This window comes from Xenopus tropicalis, chromosome 3 (genome assembly GCF_000004195.4).
Source record: "Xenopus tropicalis strain Nigerian chromosome 3, UCB_Xtro_10.0, whole genome shotgun sequence".
Classification (NCBI taxonomy): Eukaryota; Metazoa; Chordata; class Amphibia; order Anura; family Pipidae; genus Xenopus; species Xenopus tropicalis.
In genome coordinates, this window is record NC_030679.2 from 38,246,826 (window position 1) to 38,262,131 (window position 15,306).

General features: G+C 38.6%; 1 protein-coding gene across 3 annotated transcripts in view; it reads left to right on the forward strand.

Moving 5' to 3' along the window:
• arhgap26 (Rho GTPase activating protein 26) overlaps nucleotides 1-15,306 on the forward strand; it is a 278,476-nt gene that overhangs the window by 123,429 nt on the left and 139,741 nt on the right. For all 3 annotated transcript variants that reach the window (XM_012958569.2, NM_001126773.2, XM_031897634.1), the window contains 2 exon segments: nucleotides 8,805-8,870; nucleotides 12,119-12,193. In XM_012958569.2, the coding sequence (XP_012814023.2) occupies nucleotides 8,805-8,870; nucleotides 12,119-12,193 (141 nt within the window).

The window sequence follows — 15,306 nt, forward strand, 5'->3', positions numbered from 1 at the left end:
AGAATTGAGGAACTCCTGTTAGGCTTCTTATGGCCCTCGGAGGGTACTTTTGTATATTATCTCTTTATAAGATCTGTTCTGTTCTGTATACAGTATATTAGATTTCTGTGCACTTTAAGGAAACCTTACTGATTTTAGTGTAAAAAAGTAAGCAGAGAAAAGTAATGTGTTTTAAAATAGAAAATCATCTGGAAATTGTAGGTAACGTTAGCAGACAAACCTTAATGTGTGTAAGGCCAGACCAAGAGAATTCCGAGGGAGGGTTGCTGGATGTATTTGCCAGGGGTGCCTTATTAGCAGCCAAAATCATGCTAGTATCTTGAAAACTGTATTCTGGTTATGGATCGGGATAGTCACATAAAGGGAAAATCATTTACTGTGGAAAATTATTGTAAAATACAACAGCAGAAGCAATAATTCCAAACAATTCCAAATTATAGATTTTCTTTTAACTTTATTGCTCTTAAATAGGAAGCCAATGCCTTATATAGTTGTTGAAAGGGGAGGGAATGCAGATTTTTATCCCTTGTGTTTTGCCATTATGGGCACTGAATTCCTTGCTAATGATACCGTCATCATATTGAGGCCACCACAAAGCACTGTATTATATCCCCCAGGGTCCCAGAAAGTGCATTACACTGTAGCTTTCAGCTTTTTATATTATTATACGTTTTAGTGTAAAAAAGTGCAGCATATTAAAACCCCCAGTGGTGCTCAAGATGAAGATCACTTCACAGATGGTATTTCCAATTGCATAAAATAGCCTACCCTGCCCCTAACGTATCACACAGCTCTTTGGGTTCCAAGGGTAGTTTTACACAAGCACCCAGTAGCCCAAAGAACATCACAAGTAGCCCATTTCCCTAAAGCTGATCATATAGCTTTCAGTGCCATAAAAATACAATACCTAGCCCACATTTCCCCCAGAAGATTTGCCACTTTATCCCCAAAGTGTATGCTTTTGCTGTTTGAGCCTTTCCTCCTAAATACCTTCTATCCTAGCTCCCTTAGCCTAAAAAATGCTGTACATTTTAGTACAAAACCTGCTGCGAGTCACATACTCCATTGTGTACCATTGCATAGCCCACAGTACCCCCAAAAGGGCATTATGTAGCATAGCTGACTAGAAAGTACCAAGGTTTCTATATTAAAAAAAGGCAACCCTGAGCAATATGGCGTGGGACTGATTATGGGACCAATTCAGCATCAGTTCTGGTCATTGTATTTGCACATACACTAACCTGTATGTTCTTTTACCTTTTGTATCTAGAAATTCTTGCACTCTCCAACATGCATGGACTGTGGACATTGTATTTCATCCACTAAAAGGCCACCCTTTTCCTGTTAAGATGTTTCTATAACTGTGGGGTCCCAGTACGTGAGGTAGCACCCAGGGGGGAGGGTCAGCGCTATTTGTTCGCGAGGAGGGCAGCAATGATACAGATTACAATGATTTTTGGAGTCCTTGCTAACTGGAATTCTGTAAATAATACAAGTCAGAAAATAACCGCAGGAGATGTTGTGCTTATTACAAACGGCTGATTAATGCAAGGTTACCAACCCAGCGAACATCAGCATATTTATCTTCTCCATATTACATTTCCAACTGAATTATTTATTGTAGGTTTAGCTTGTGTGAAATGTAGTTTATCTCCATTTTTATTTAACATTCCCCAGGGCTTCATGTTGGTGTGTATAAATACATTGCTGCTCTCACCATGAACTGCCGGCTATTGGTGTAAATACTAAACAGCTGGCTGACCCCCTCTCGCTGCATTGTCCATCTGCCAAAGGCTTTCACAATTTGCAGTTTTTCCTTTTCTCAGCAGTGGGATTGATGTGGAAAGTTTTTTGTGCTTTTTTTTTTCCAACGGATATATATTTTTATACTATAATCCAATTTACCATAATACTTGGTTAAGTAAAAGGGCTATGCTTTGATAAATCTAGTCTACTACAGGCACCCTTGGGGGCAGATTTATCAAAATGTGAGTTTAGAGGTTAATACATAAAAACTCATGTTTTAGTCATACGTTTTTAATGTATTAAGCTCTAAACTCACATTTTAATAAATCTGCCCCTTAATGTCTGAATATATTGTGTCCCCCAATTCCTGCATGTTGCATTTTGGGAAGCACTTATGGTACCATACTAATGGGGAGTGAGGTATATAATACAGGTATAGGACCCATTATCTAGAATGCTCGGGACCAAGGGTATTCCGGATAAGGGGTCTTTCCATAATTTAGATCTCCATCCCTTAAGTATACTAAAAAATCAATAAAATATGAATTAAACCCAGTAGAATTGTTTTGCATCCAATAAGGATTATTTATATCTTAGTTGGGATCAATTACAAGGTACTGTTGTAGTATTACAGAGATAAATTAAATCAGTTTTAAAATTCTGAATTATTTGATTAAAATGGAGTCTATGGGAGACAGGCTTTCTGTAATTCGGAGCTTTCTGGATAATGGGTTTCCGGATAAGGGATCCCATACCTGTAATATAATGAGGCAAATAATATAATGGCAGGAGTCCTTTTATATCAGCAGTTTTTGACATGCAAGCTGGGGCTGGTCAGGAGTTCCAGGGTGCTGGGCCCCTCTGAAGATTTTTCTGCTAGGGGCAGCGCTGAATACTACGCCACTTACTGTACCTGCACATATAAGCACACTAGTGGGGGTCAACCAGTGATTAGCTATTGGCTGAAAGCTGCAGGTTGAACAATGAAATGACACACTTGATTGGTTGCAATGGGTTACTGTTCAGGTGTAGATTTGCCCACTGTTTATAAATGAGCCCCACATTGTCTGCTGTAGGTCACAGAAGTAAGGGGCTGCCATGTTTCTTATACACCTGCTGCATCATAGTACTTTCCTATTTTTTTTCTGAAATAGTGAACTAAGCCTAGCCTTTAGACTGAACATTAGGGTACATTCACTTAGAAAGTGCAATTTCAAACGCAATTGCCATATTCTCCCCCAACCTGCCCCATCTCTGACATCACAAAGGGGGCGGGATGGAACAGGTGTGCAACTGAAAAAAGATGCTGGTGGAAGTGGGGAATAGTAAGATCGTGGGTGGGTAGGGTGGAAGGATGAGCCCGGCACAAGCAGTAACTTATTCAGGGTAGCTAGACTTTGCTAAATATTGCATAAAATCTAATTTCTTAATGGAATTAATGCAGATAGTTTCACCTTTAGACAAACCTTTTACATAACTCTTTGTAATTTTAAAAGGGAATCTAAAACCAAAAAGTAATTTATGTAAAGTTACTCAGAGGTCCCCAGAGCAATTTTGAAATTTACCTTAATTTTATATTTTCGATTATTAGCAGTTTTGGACAGTTTCAGACTGCTTATACCAGGCTTTTGGCTCAGCAGCTCTCTATGAAGGTCAGAGTGACTTATTTATCAAAGAGTGAAATTACAGCTTGCCGCAGTCTGCAAGAGTGAAATTCTTTCTGCTCTCTATTTCTGTGGGATTTCCAAAAGAGTATTTATCAAAGGCTGAGCTTTCACTCATGAATAAGTATGGACCCAAAAATCCCAAATAATTGAATAGAGAATGGGGAAATTTGTTCTTTTTCGCCTTTTTATACAGTATATATACCCCAGAGTGTCAGCCACCCTAACATTCAAAGCACTCCCACTAGAGTTAGTTAACCCTATGGTTGTTGGTCCCTATGGTATACTGACAATGGGGGTTGTCATAGGCAAAGTCAAGCCATATTCTCAAACTCGAGTTTTTAGAGCTCGTAAACTCAAAAAATTCTAGATATTTAAGTTTATTATTCAAAGGGGTTTTCCTTATTAATTAATAACTGACCGTTCGATATGTGAGCTTTTTTCGAAAATCAAACTCGAAAACTGATAATCCCATAATACTACAGGTGCTTGCTTTAGGGACAGAAGTGAGAGGCATTGTGCATTTTTCTAATGTTTTATTCATAAGAGAATCACGTGCATATTTAATAATTATCTGCCTACGCTGAAACCAGGGCACGCATGCATACGTTTCTCAGAAATGCTCTGTGTCACTATAGAGTGCAGCGGCCGAGCACTAAATATAGAAGCAGTTTAGCTGGATCAGTGAGCTGTGGTTTTTCTGGGACTGCACAATGTCAGTGTGTGTGAGCAGGGCTTGCCTGGCTGCAATGCAAAGCGCCCTGAGTAAATTACTTTGTGGCTCTTGGGAAACCAGATAAAGGCAAATCTTTTTGTAGATGATCTTACAAAACAAACAGCTGTATAAGCTCCTGTCCCTGTGGTACCTCATTAAAAGTCAAATTAAGGCCTGATCAAAGCTGCTAGGATATTTAATTAGATATTATTTCTCACTGTTAGACAGGGGAAAGGCTGTAGAAGAATCTGTGAATCTTTTGTGGTCTGAGCTTATCAGCAAGCTGAACTGGTGCTGGTGGGGAGAATTAGACTTACCTTTCCCATACGGAGGTTAACATTATATTTCATTGGGAAAGCTAAGAGGATGGGGTGCCCTTGTCTCTCTCCAATTGCAGAAGAGCCCTGCGCCTGAACCTGAACTGAAAAGGCAGAGCTATGCAGTGACACATACAGGCCGGGCTTCTTTTTTGTCCTCTCCCTGATTCTTTGGCACCAATCTCTAAATAGGCGCAATGTTAATTTATATGTTCTGTACTTTTAGAGGCGTATTTATTAACACTGGAGACAAACATCACAGGTGCCCATAGCAACCTGTCAGCAATAAGAATTTTCCAGTCACCTACAAGCTAGAAAACAAAACCAAAGGTCTATTTGGTTGCTATGGGCAGCATCACCGGTGATGTTTGTCCCCAGTATTAATAAATATGCCCTTTATTGGGTTTTCCTGGTTGGTAAATGTCACCAGAATGTCAGCAACAAGAACTGAAGTAGTCATAGGTGGTGGCTACCACCGCTGCTGTACAGCTTTGCCTTTTTAGTTCAGCTGCAGGCTTCCAGAACAGATCTAGGGTGTCTGTTTAGTGCGGGTGGGGAGAGAGCTGGAGGGCCTGTGCAGGGACCCAGTGATTAAAGTATGGGTTTAGAATGAGCAGCATCTTCCCTCAAAACTAACCACCTGTCCCCCCCTAAGGGAGACCCTGCCTGCCAACAAGGAAAGGTATAATGCCTTTGGGTAAGAGACTGTCACCATCCTGTGCCTGCTCTAGTTAGGGTTATTGGTGAAAGGCCTGGCATGTAATATGCTTCCAGCACAAACACAGAATCTTTTATTCTATGAACTCTTCTGAACTTGTAAATAGAACACTAACCTGTTATTATATTATCTTTTATAGTGCCAACACATTAACAAATCCCTAGCACATTCACACACACTGGGTCAGTATAATCAGTTAACCAGTTAACCTACCTGTGTGTTTTTGAAGCATAGAAGGAAACCCACACAGACAGAAAGAGAACATACAAACCCCTTGCAGATAAAACTTGGAGAAATCCCTATAGTTTAGAGAAATGTGTCTAAAAAGAAGGGAATTTGAAAGCAGAACAAATGTATTTGGTTTACTTTGTTATTTACTTAACTTTACTTAATTGAGATATTGTTTAGATTTCCTTAAATTGCAGACTTTCCCCCATATGTAATAAAAGGCACTAAGTTTGCCCAGGAGCAGTAACTTATAACAACCAGTTAGATGTTTGCTTTTAAACAGGTGACTTGTAAATGCTGCCTGGTAATTGGTTGCTATGGGATACTGCTCCTGGACAAACTTAGTGCCTTTTATTATATAGTGTCTACATCTAAAAGTTAAGTCAGAGACAACATTTTTTTTTTGTGTATAGCTTACTTGTTTATATTTGAAAAGAAAGGAGAAATGACAAATATCAGTTAAGTTGCTGCTTAATTGACTCTTAGATTTCATTATTTTAACTTTCTCTAAATCAGACTCTGGGGACTTGAGCTGAAAGCCGTTAGGGTTTCATAATGTTATGCAAAATAAATATTTAATTTCACTCTTATAAATGTTTAGGATGTACCTGGCAGTTTGCCGTCTCTTCGAGTGACAGAGGTCTGGGAATGAAAGATCTTACTTATATTCTGCTGGGATGAATACTTAAGGCCATATGTAGACTTTTACAGGGGATGCAAGAAGGCATCAGTAGGAGTGCAGGGGGGATGCAAAGAAGACTTTGCATTGTGAATATAGAGTAATGAGCCTAAAAATTACATCCAACAAGGGGGAGCTCCATTTTTCTACAGGAAAACACTTTTAACTTGCATTGTCCACCTATATGTCAATATATATATATATATATATATATATATATAGTCCAAGCAAAATCGGCACTCACCGCTCCAGAGGCACTCGCCGGGTGCTGACCAAATAAATAGACAGCAGGTTTATAGAAAGCACTCACGGCATCAGAATGTAAAATAAAAAGTTTTTTCGTTTATTCAATCATCGCATCAACGCGTTTCGATCCTCACAGGATCGTCATCAGGTCAGGTCATCCTGATGACGATCCTGTGAGGATCGAAACGCGTTGATGCGATGATTGAATAAACGAAAAAACTTTTTATTTTACATTCTGATGCCGTGAGTGCTTTCTATAAACCTGCTATATATATATATATATATATTTTTTTTTTTTTTGGTGCTACCATTATCCATAATCTGATTCTGGATCTTTTTGAATAATCTCACTTACCTGTGTAAGCAATGGAGTCACACACAGTGTACTTTGCCAATTGGCAATATAGACAGTGCAGTTTGGGAGGAAAAATCATTAGAATATAGTCAAACAACGCAAAGAGGAAAGGTGTAAAAGGAGATCACTTGTTTTTTTACTAGATATCTGGTATTAAAAATATAATCATTCTGCTTTGCATGAACCATTTTTTCATCTGAGAGGTGTTGTCTTGCAGCTTGTTCTATCATAACAATATACATCCTTTGGCTTTGCCATCTGTTTAGGGAACTGTAGTTTTAAGAATACAGATCAGAGTAGTGTTGCAGGGATGTAAATAGCTAAAGACTTAAAGGGCAACAGAAGGATTAGCTATCGTTCTGTAAATATACGTACATAGTCCTCTAGCTTGTGGTAACTACTGCTCCGAGCTGCAATTGGATAAACCACTCCTTTGCCAGTGATCTTCAGAAAGTTTTCTATAGGATAAAAACAGTCTCCTAACTTTCCTTACTCATGTAAATGCCTGATGGGACAGAACTAATGAGCATCAACAGGGATGGACTGTAGACGGATAGATATAACTGTCTTCCTGTAAAACAAGGATGTCTGCCATTGATTCTCTGTTTATGGAGCTGTGGCCCATCAACAGCTGAAGGGTCCAATTTTTCTCAAAATCACATTGACTTTTTTTTTGTATATATATATAACTATAAATAGACAGGAAATATAAACACAGGAAAGTACCTAGAACGAGAATGGAGATGGAAGAGGGAATTATGTATGTGTGCACCAAGCCTGTACTGGAATTTAAAATAGGCCCTTGCAAATCAAGTACACAGAGGGCCAAACAGCCTCCACCAGACCAATAAATAGTGACTGTCTGTGGCATCTTACAGCCCCTCTGGAGCTTTGTCAGAACCCTGGGATTGCCAGTCTGGGCCTAATGTGCACCTGAGCCCATAGTACCTTTAGACCTCTATCACTTGAAAGCTCACCTTTCAGGTGACAGTTGCCTTCTGGCTCCTGAGCTTCCTATTGTCAACTTTGAAAAGTGGAATGAACATATAACATCTGCTGCCATAACCCTAAAGTATGCTGTTGGCATAGGTGCACTGAAATTTGGACTGCTCTTTCTTAATCTTGTTTAATGTGTTTCCCTTATGAAAGTGGTTGTTGACATCCCTGAAAGCAGAGCTCTGGAATAACTCTTGTGATCCTGTGTAAATATATTACATAAGCCTCATTTACAAACCACCAATGCAACACACTGAAGGAAAGTTTGCTAAACAAACATTTTCTTGGATTGACCCAGGCTAACACAGTACTGTATAATATTGAGCCTTTTTAATTTCTACACAATTTGAAATAGCCCTCTCCAAGGCAATAAATCACTCCGGCTCTTCAATTTCGTTTTTCATTAGGCCCCTGTCCCTGCAGACATAAGGACTTAATAGCTTCTGTGAATGCAGGGAGGGACCCTGAGCAGCCTGCAGAATCTTTAATATAGATTTTTATTAATTAAGCTACTGTACAGGCCTGTGACCTTTATTGCGTATTTATATACAAATGGCTTATAGCTGCTTCTGTCTTTTGTTTGCTGTACCTTAATATAGTAGCGGTCCAGACTACATCTAAAATATTAAATACCTTTCTAGTGTTTGAAAACCTACGTTTCTTCTGTGGTACAGGTACAAGGCTTTGGAACATCATTTTGTTGTTAGGTCAACTATATTTCTCTTAGTCCAAATGTACTGTACCGCATAATTTTTTTTAATGGTAAGTGTCACCAGCCTGTAAACTAACCCTCATGGGCACCACTTTTGGCCAGTGCTTACTCAAAGACTTAATGGTATGGGCCCCCAAATGAAAGGTATTTTAGTTCCCCTTTTAATATTGGCTGCGTCTCTGTAGAAAAGCTGTAGAGGGTTTCCTGAGGCAAGATAAACACAGGTATGGATGTGATTATAATATGTACAGCATTATAGCAGCATTGCAGAAAAGTGGATTACATAGAAAAGGGTAGTAGGTGTTAAAGCAAAGGACGTCAGAACATGTGGAATCGTTTGCCTGCAGGATATTACTATCAATCTGTCAATTAAAAATGAGAAATTGAATATCTGCCATCCAGTAATCCTATATGTTCTTTCCTTCTAGCTGCCCAGCTGGACAACATTGGATTCAGCATTATTCGGAAGTGTATCCAGGCTGTGGAAACAAGAGGTGAGGACAAGGGCTGCTTTACAGCAGATGGCACATTGCTCAGGTCAATGTAGTGGCATAAATCGAGGTTATACGTGGCCCTCAGCTGTTGATGTAGCGATGCCTACAGGAAACCAATAGGAAATATCTGCGCAAAGTTTGCCTTTATATAGTCCCTCTGTATAATATAGTATAACTGTAATGTGGAGATAGCCCAATTAAAGTGACCTGGCACCTATGACTGCTTTGTACTTGATTTTTTTCCAGAGGGGCTGCTTTATCTTAAACCTCAGTTAAGGGAATCCTCGTCTCTCTGGCTTCTGCCATAAACACAAAGAGGCAGTGTGCCAGCTCCTATGTTAAAATACCAGCACTCACAAAACATGGAATCTGTTGCTTTGTGAGCTAAGTAGAAACCCACAAAGCCCTTTAATGGGTACATTTCGTAAAGATCAGTATATAATGCATAGCTACAGAAAATCAGTATGTTGTACTGCATACATCTAAATGAACTACTGACCAGCCATGTAAAATATAGATTATATATAAATTAAAAGGGAAGATCTAAAAACCCTATAAATGCAAAACTGCTAACATGAAATATATGCACAATAATAAGAAAACGTCATATGCTTTTATTGATCTGCTGTAACCTTACTGATATAAAAAGCACACTTTTTAGTGTTATTTGTTTGCACAGCTCTCAAGTTGGAGTGGTCAAAAAAATAAAAGGAATTCACATTATATTTTATATATCTAAAAGCCTGTCAGCAGCTTACCTGAGATTTAACATCTTTATAGAGGCAGAAACAGGGTGACTTTAAATTTACTTAAAAGGCCACCTTCTTAAAAGGACTTGCAATATGCAATGAAGTCATGATTAGTCTGGTAGTTTGAATGGAGGCTACCATGGAGAAAATAAAATTAGCATTTGTGCTTAAAATATCGTTCAGTAGTTTGGGGTAAAGAATTACTGAAATTTATAATGTAATGATTCTATAAATATTAACAATGTGTGGTCATTTATTACTCTTAGACATTTATTCCTTCTTGTACTAATTGCTTTTCACTTCTCTCTGAAAAGCCCAGTAAGTGTACCAGGCACAACCATCCCTACAGCATTCTATGTGGGATTTTGTGCGCTGCGTAAAATGTACAATTAGACTATGCTCCCATAATGTAGCGTTCCTGCTACAATAACACATGGCTAGAGCTAGTGATGCTATGTGCAGATATGTGAACACCTTGTATACATGTTTCATAGTAGTTTGTAGCATTTCCATACTAATTTATTGTGAGAAGCATTCAACCAGTCAGTCCCTTGGGAATAGCAATGCCAGTGATACTTCTTAAAGGAAAACTGTACCCCCAGAATGAATACTTAACCATCAGATAATTTATATTATGTTTAGGGACCTATTAAAGAATCTCTCCAAACTGGGATATATAATATATATATATATATATATATATATATATAAAATCAAGCTGTGTAGCTGTGTGTCCACACTCTTAACCAGTTTAACAGATGAGTGCTGAAGTCAAAATATGTAAATATTCACGCACGATGAATGAATAAAGAGAAGAATTGCTGTGAAATGGTGTGCTGGTCCTGTTTATAGGTATATATATCAGTAAATATTTCCCTTTTACATCCTTTCCCTTGAGCCACCATTTAGTGATGAGCTGTGTGCTCCCTCAGAGATCACCTGACCAAAAATAATGCAGCTCTAACTATAAGAGAAAGTAATGTGGAAGCAAAAGGCAGAACTCTGTCCATTAATTGACTAACGAGGCCCAGTATGTATGTGTGCCTTGGCTTGTTTGTGTGCACTGTGAATCCTACAATCCCAGGAGGAGGCCCTTAATTCTTAAAATGGCAATTTTCTATTTAGGATTACCCAATAGTACTAAAAAAGGATATTTTTATGAAAATGGTTTATTTAGATGAAGCAGGGTTTTACATATGAGCTTGTTTATGGCTGCTAGTGGGGGGGGGGGGGTCACCCAAAGTTACTGGCTTGAGTGGGGAGTGAGCCACGATCATTGTAGCCCACAAGGGCTGGGGCCACCATGTTTTTTCCTGGTGGCCTGCCAGCCCAGTCTGACAATGCCAGTATCTTTGCACTATGGATTGTTGGCCAGTTTGTGAAGGAGCAGAAAAATAGGCAGCTGTATATTGTATGGCCCCTTATATAGTATCCCTCAGCCTGCAAACCCAGTCATATACCATACCATACAAGGTTGGCCACATGTTGCTGCCTTATCTCTGAATGAATTTGCTCCTGAAATAACCCATGACAACCAATCAGCAGTTAGCTTTGCTCAGCCATCTACAAGTAACACAAAGCCATATTTAGCCCGTGTTGATAAATGACCCCCAATATCTCTTAAATTAATGTTCTGTTTAAAAAATCAAGTATAATAGCAGATTGTTGTAGAAGAGTTCAACTGACAGGTGCAATTACCATGTAAGAAACCAATTAAGTCTGTTAAAAACAACCTGACCTTTTCAGAGCTGTGTGTGAATAGGAAGATAGGCAGCTGACATTGTTTTTGTCATATTGCTTAAGCATAATTCAGCTTTGTGAAGGCTTCTTCTGGAATAGGGGTATTCAGGACATGGAAGATTTAGTCTAAGGAAAGCTCAGTTTAATGTTATCCAATAATGGGCAAATTTATTAAAATGTCCATATATAAACCAACTTTTTGGGCTGAAAGGGATACAAAATGGTGAGACGTTGTGTCGCTCATGTTATTATATAAAATAATATACCATATATATATATATATATATATATATATATATAAGGCACTTGCCCCCCCCTAAGTAATAAAAGAGGCAATGTTAATGTGTGTAGTAACCCATAGCAACCAATAAGCTGTTTGCTTTTAAACAGGTGCCTGATAAATGCTACCTGCTAATTGGTTGCTTTTGGTAAAAGAAAGTACCATATTACTATACCTACTACAGGTATAGGAAATTTTATCCAGACTGCTCTGGACCTGAGGTTTTCCAGGTAAAGGGTATTCTGTATAACGTTTTTCCGGATAACAGATCTTATACCTGTATAATTCAGTTTATTTTTTCTTCTACAAAATGAAAACTTAGAACAATGTTTGTTCCAGTTTTAACAGCGAGACATCATTGTGTCACTCAGGGAGATTTTAATTACTGTAGCTATTAAAGAAACCTTATGAAGTGTTGTAAGAAAAATACTTTGGCTGTTAACATCTATCTAATTAAGTAAAACCTTTGCTTTCAACAGGGATCAATGAGCAAGGGCTCTACCGCATTGTTGGGGTTAACTCCAGGGTTCAGAAGCTGCTAAATTTTTTAATGGGTAAGTACTGTCGCTAAAATAATCCTTGCAGGGCCAGCTGTTCTGGGGCGTAATCTTTAGAAGAATCACGTCATTCTGTTCCATTTATTTGTCATTTGTATATCTGTTAAACTTATATTTTATTAGATTGAATCATAGCTTTGCACTCCCAGTGGGGTTTGTTGCTCTAAACTATATAGGTACCCAAAAGGGCCAAGGTCAAAAATGTTGGTGAGGGGCAGGCGGCAGTGAGCGGCAAAAAGCCATATAAGTGCTCTCTGCACTAGAGATGCGGTCCCCTCTGGACCCGTTCTAACACTAAAATTGTAAGCGCAGAGAAGGAGCAGCATCGGGACTGTTGCCTCAGATGGCAGCCCAAGAATCGCCACTGGGGGGTGTATTCTTTTTTTCCTCCCAAATTTCATTTCTCTCTGAAAGTACTTTCTCATTAATAAAGAAATTCAAACAGCTTTACTCTCCCTGGGAAATCAAGCTGTAGTACAAAGAAGGTGACAGCCCAGTACTCCTGTCCCCCTTCAAAAATGGTCCCTTAATAGTGAAATCTATGGAGCTCTAGAGCATACTGAGGGCCATAAAAATCCTTTTAAGGGCCTTATCGGGCCTGCTGGCCTTTAGTTGGACAGCCCTGTTCTACATTATTATGAAATTGCAGGGCCAAGTAGCTTTAAGTGAACATTGAATAGCAGTACACAAGGCAGAGGATCCCAGACTTTGAGGCTGGTCCTTCTAGTAGAGCTATAGGTGGGACTCAAACTTAAAGCCTTTTTGGGAGGGTTACTAAAATTAAGTCTTGAATATTTGCATAACTATAGCATGATTGCTGTTCTGATCGTGTATCAATTCTGGTTAGTAAATGCTGAGAAATGTGATGTTGAGTATGTTTGCAACCCACGGCAGAGTGAGTAGAGTTCTGCTCTGTGCTGTACAAATTACAGGAAGGAGATGCAGACAGATATTGAAAGCTCCCATCGAGAATTCGAGTGTAATCTGCTATAAAAATTGTTTTTTTTAATTACTTTCTGTAATGTGAAATAAAAGACCGCAGAGTTATGAGTGAGATATTTCAGGAGAGTTGATGTTCTGCAGATTGGAGAAAGTTCATAGCAGTAAGTCTCATGTAGGCATTACAAGCTTCAAATTAAGTTAGATATAAAGTTTCCATTCATAAGACTGTAAGCAGCATTCTAATCAGTTACGTATAAACATTGACTTGCTGCACACTCCATTGTAATGATTATGGGGCAGCAAAATTTCTAAATTTGATTAAGGCAAGGAATACATTGCAAGAGGCCTAAGATTGGTTCCAATAGTCATGAGCGAAGTTAGTGGGTGTTTTTTCTCATACCAAATGCAGTAAAGTCGGAGGGTGTATTTTCTCACACCAGATGCATTGAAGTGAATGGGTCTGCCTGCTGAAAAAAATTCATTCATCACTACCCAGCAAGCCTTATCTTTTGTACAAGTGACACTGCCTCTCATATTATAAAAAAAAAGTGAAGGTTCAGCAAAACCAACCTGGTCTGCAAGTCCAAGTCATAGCAATGTATAATTGCTAGTGCAGTTCATCCAGTTAGAAATACCTAAAACAGTCAGACCCTTGTAAATGGCTATATACTTCGAGGGCTCATTACCACCAAAATTAACTATGCTATGAACTTCTGTTCTAGCACCTTATGGAACATTGCTACACATTTACAAATGTTCTATTCAGCAGTGTTATATAGAGATGAACAGATGCACTTGGCTTATACAACCACTTCCATTTTTCTATTGAAATTAACAAAGAGCTATCTCCATTGAATATACCATAAAGCCTGCTACATATGTACTGGAATATCTCTATTTAGTAAATGGAACAAGCCTTCAACGAAAAGCCGACTGCACTTGTATATACATTTTTATGTTATATTGTGATTTTTATCAAAGATTATCTTTAAAATGATATAACTTTTAGTATTCAGATTTATATGTCAATGTTTTATTTGTGTAAGTTAATGCAGCTACTGCATTATGTTTATTATAAGGTCTGTATGGAGAAAGATTATTGTGTTCCTATAACTAGCACTGCAGATAGAGATTTCCCCATAGATATAATGCTAATGGCTCACCCAGGGATTCAGAAATAATCATTTATAATTTAAAAACAGTTATTATGTCCAGCCATGTTCCTAACAATTTCATTTAAATAATGCAATATGTGTGAAGCCATGCAAAAAATATATAGAGAATGTTCTTAACATAGTACTACTGTATGAATATACAAACATTGTTTGTCGTGTATGTTTTCTAATTATGCATTCATTTGGGCACGTGATAGGGTTACAACATGAGGATTGCTTATTCGCCGCTACCCCAGGCTGGTATTGGTTTCTCCTAACATGATCACCAGCTTGGGGTATTGGGTAAGCAATAACAATCACTGGGGGGGAAGGGTGCCTAACGTTTTGGCACCCCCCAGTGAACCTTTCTATCTCCTTTAAACCTGTATGGCCCCTTAACCGCAGAAGGTTTGTCCAGTGTTAGTAAATTACATTTTTTTAAAATTCAAAAATATATACTGTATGGCCAAAACTATCTTGGCTTTGTTTCTAATTAGTGCATTAGACTATTTAAGCCTCAACCATCACTGACACAAGTGTATAATAAAACACAGTCATTGTCGTTAGTATGGCTTGGGCTCTAGAGCTCTGTGACTTACTTACATTGTGGCACCATCATAGTATGCTACCTTTCCATCAAGTCAGCGTGTCATATTTCAGTCCTGGTAAAATTGCCATGGTTGGCTGTAAGCCAAGGTCCAGGGCCGGATGGGATTCATCCCAGGGTATTAAATGAGCTGAGCGCTGTGATTGCCAAACCTCTTCACTTAATTTTTCAGGATTCATTGAGGTCTGGCATGGTGCCAAGAGACTGGCGGATTGCTAATGTGGTGCCGTTATTTAAAAAGGGATCCCGTTCTCAGCCTGAAAACTATAGGCCTGTTAGTCTGACATCAGTAGTAGGAAAACTTTTGGAAGGGGTAATAAGGGATAGGGTACTTGAATACATTGCAGTTCACAATACCATTAGTTTGTGCCAGCATGGTTTTATGCATAACAGATCTTGCCAGACTA